The sequence below is a fragment of the Buceros rhinoceros genome, unplaced genomic scaffold, assembly GCF_000710305.1.
Source record: "Buceros rhinoceros silvestris isolate BGI_N320 unplaced genomic scaffold, ASM71030v1 scaffold45784, whole genome shotgun sequence".
NCBI classification, from domain to species: domain Eukaryota; kingdom Metazoa; phylum Chordata; class Aves; order Bucerotiformes; family Bucerotidae; genus Buceros; species Buceros rhinoceros.
Genome location: NW_010410828.1, coordinates 1,718 through 4,179, shown reverse-complemented (window position 1 = coordinate 4,179; position 2,462 = coordinate 1,718). Strand labels below are relative to the sequence as shown.

Here is a 2,462-nt window from a genome sequence, read left to right as displayed (position 1 = left end):
GCCGAGCCCCATTGTTGTGCAGTCAGCGCAGCTCTGCCTGTGCGCCCCTGCCCCCGCCCCTGCCCCTGCCCCGCTGGGACCCTGCTCGCAGCCCTTCCCTGGGCAAAGCTCCCCACGCCTTCGCTCGCCTCTGGCATCACCACCAAAGCGCAGAAGTTCCCGTCTGGGCTGTGTTCCCCGCTCTGCCATGGGCTCACTGGGGGCTTTGTGTCACAGAGACCAGCAGACCCCTCAGCCTCCCTGCCAGGGCCACCGCAGAGGCAGAGCCCAGCCACGTGCAAAGAGACTGGAGGTGCTGGCAAAGAGTTTCCTCTCTCAGGCAAGGAGCAGGACGTCTCCCACCCTTCCCCTGTGGGCACTGACACTCACTCCCACCTCCCTTTAGGAAGCAATTCTTTTGGCTGAGTGGTGTCACCACCGTGATCTGTACTTTGATGTCCTTCATCAAACCGGCCTTCAATGCCTACATGCTCAACTGCATCGCCTTCCACCTGCTCTGCCTGACGTGGCGTGAGCTGAAAAAGTAAGGAGGGGGCTGCGAGGGGTGGTCAGCAGATCCACGTGCCAGTGGCTCAGCGCACAGCAGGGAATGGAGCCCAAGTCTTCCTCAGCCACACGATGGACTAGCAACTCTGCAAAAAATTGGGGCAGCCAGGGAGGAACCAGGAAGAGGCACAGACAGGGCTGTGGGTAGTGGGATATGAGGAGGCCATCTGGTCCAGGTGCCACACAGAATGGGGACAATCCAAGGGAGAAGGACGTGTTCTCCTCCCCAGCTGCCATCTTTGCAGCTCTTTCCACTTTGCAGGGGATTTGGGAACCAGTGTGGGGTTGGGAGAACCCATCAGGATCTGGCAGAAAGACAGGAGTGCCTTGGCATCTCCTAACATCATCCTCACCCACGGCACATCAGAAGCCCTCTCCACAGAGCCACACTGCTGCAGCCCTCATGGTCTGATGAACACGCTCCAGCAGAAACTCACTGGGTTTTGCCCTGTTCCCTCAGCAGCTGCAGACGGGAACCAGCCCTCTTTAGAACTCACTTTCCTTCCTCTCCCTCGCCGTGTCCCCAGGTGCAGTGACAAAAGGGTTCACCGGATGGCCACGGTCATGGTGGTGTGGTGGGTACTGGCCATCAGCAGCTGGATAGGCGACCGGTGGCTCTGCTGGCTCTGGCAAGCCGTCAACTTCCCCTACTTCCACAGCTTCTGGTAAGCGCTCCAGCGCAGAGGCGGGAACCCCCCTTCAAACATTTCAAGGGCTGAAGGGCCACCTCTAAGGAGAAATGGCACCAGCGATGTGATGCTCAACCAAGGAGCAGCCGCATCTCTGCCCAACCCTCTCCCCCCTTCCACTGTTGCTATTGACGCTGCTCCTCACCCTGGCCCCAGCCCAAGGGTTTGGTCCTAATCACTCACTGCTGAAGATTCCTTCCCTCCTCCGCACCAGCCAAATGGTGTTTCACAAGTGAAGTTGTTCCGAAGGTCCCTCCAGGTGAGCAGCTGGCTTTCACAGGGCTGCATCTGCTCCCAGGAAGCTGCGTGGAGCGCAGTGTTCTTGGAGTTATTTTAACAGCCCAGCTGAAAGACACCGATTTGCTTGGCCGAGACATTCCAGTGCCTGGCCAAGCGTGGCTGGAAGCACGGCTCACCCTGCGCATTCCCCGATTCATCCTCACCAATCACTGGGATGACTGGGAGAGACACCCGGCGCTGCCGGGCTAGGCCAGGCGAAGCGGAATGGATGGGCTGCTCTGTCACCCCACACCCTCTGCCCCAGAGCTCCAGCTCCCAGAGCTTTTCTAGGACTGGGAAACAGGCCCAAGCCCTGCAGGACCCGCACTCCCCGCAGCTCCCTTGCACCTCTGGGGCCTTTGCCTGCTGTTGCCGTACCCCTTGGTTCTGTCACAGTGACAATGCCGGGCACACCCCACTGGGAGGTGTGGGAGGAGCAGATGGAGTCACCCCTGTCCATCAAATATCGTTTCGGTTTCCTTGCCAGGCATGTGCTGATAGCCATGTCCCTCCTGTACTGCTGCCCACTGGTCATCTACTTCGACGTCTGCTACGAGATGCCATCGTTCAAGCCAAAGCTCGGTTACTGGCCCAGTGACTCCTGGCCTGTCGTGGTGCCTTACGTTGCCCTGGAGGAATCCCACAAGCAGTGCTAGAGCCGGTTGTTCTCAGGCATCCCTTGGGCACGAGGTGTGTGACGCACGGGGGTGCGTCCGCACAGGGAACCCCTCAGCTGTGCGCCTGCTCCGGGGCTGGGGCGATGAGGCTGGCGGATGGGGCAGGGAGCAGCGAGGCCTCGTGATGCCAGGCATGAAGCAGGGTGGGAGCCCATGGGTGCCTTGGAAGACTCTGCCCAGACTGGTGTTCGGGGAATGGAAGTTCTCCTCCTCCAGCAGATCCCCGCTGAGAAGGGGAGGGAGATGGTGCTTTCTCTGTGTCTTCCACATT

At 60.0% G+C, this 2,462-nt stretch overlaps 1 protein-coding gene across 1 annotated transcript in view; it reads left to right on the top strand.

Moving 5' to 3' along the window:
* Positions 1 to 2,170, top strand: part of ACER1 (alkaline ceramidase 1) — a 10,017-nt gene extending 7,847 nt beyond the window's left edge. Inside the window, exons 4-6 of the mRNA XM_010135736.1 lie at positions 386 to 523; positions 1,074 to 1,211; positions 2,002 to 2,170. Coding sequence (XP_010134038.1) covers positions 386 to 523; positions 1,074 to 1,211; positions 2,002 to 2,170 — 445 coding nt within the window. The remainder of the gene's footprint in view (positions 1 to 385; positions 524 to 1,073; positions 1,212 to 2,001) is intronic.
* Positions 2,171 to 2,462: the final 292 nt, after the last annotated feature.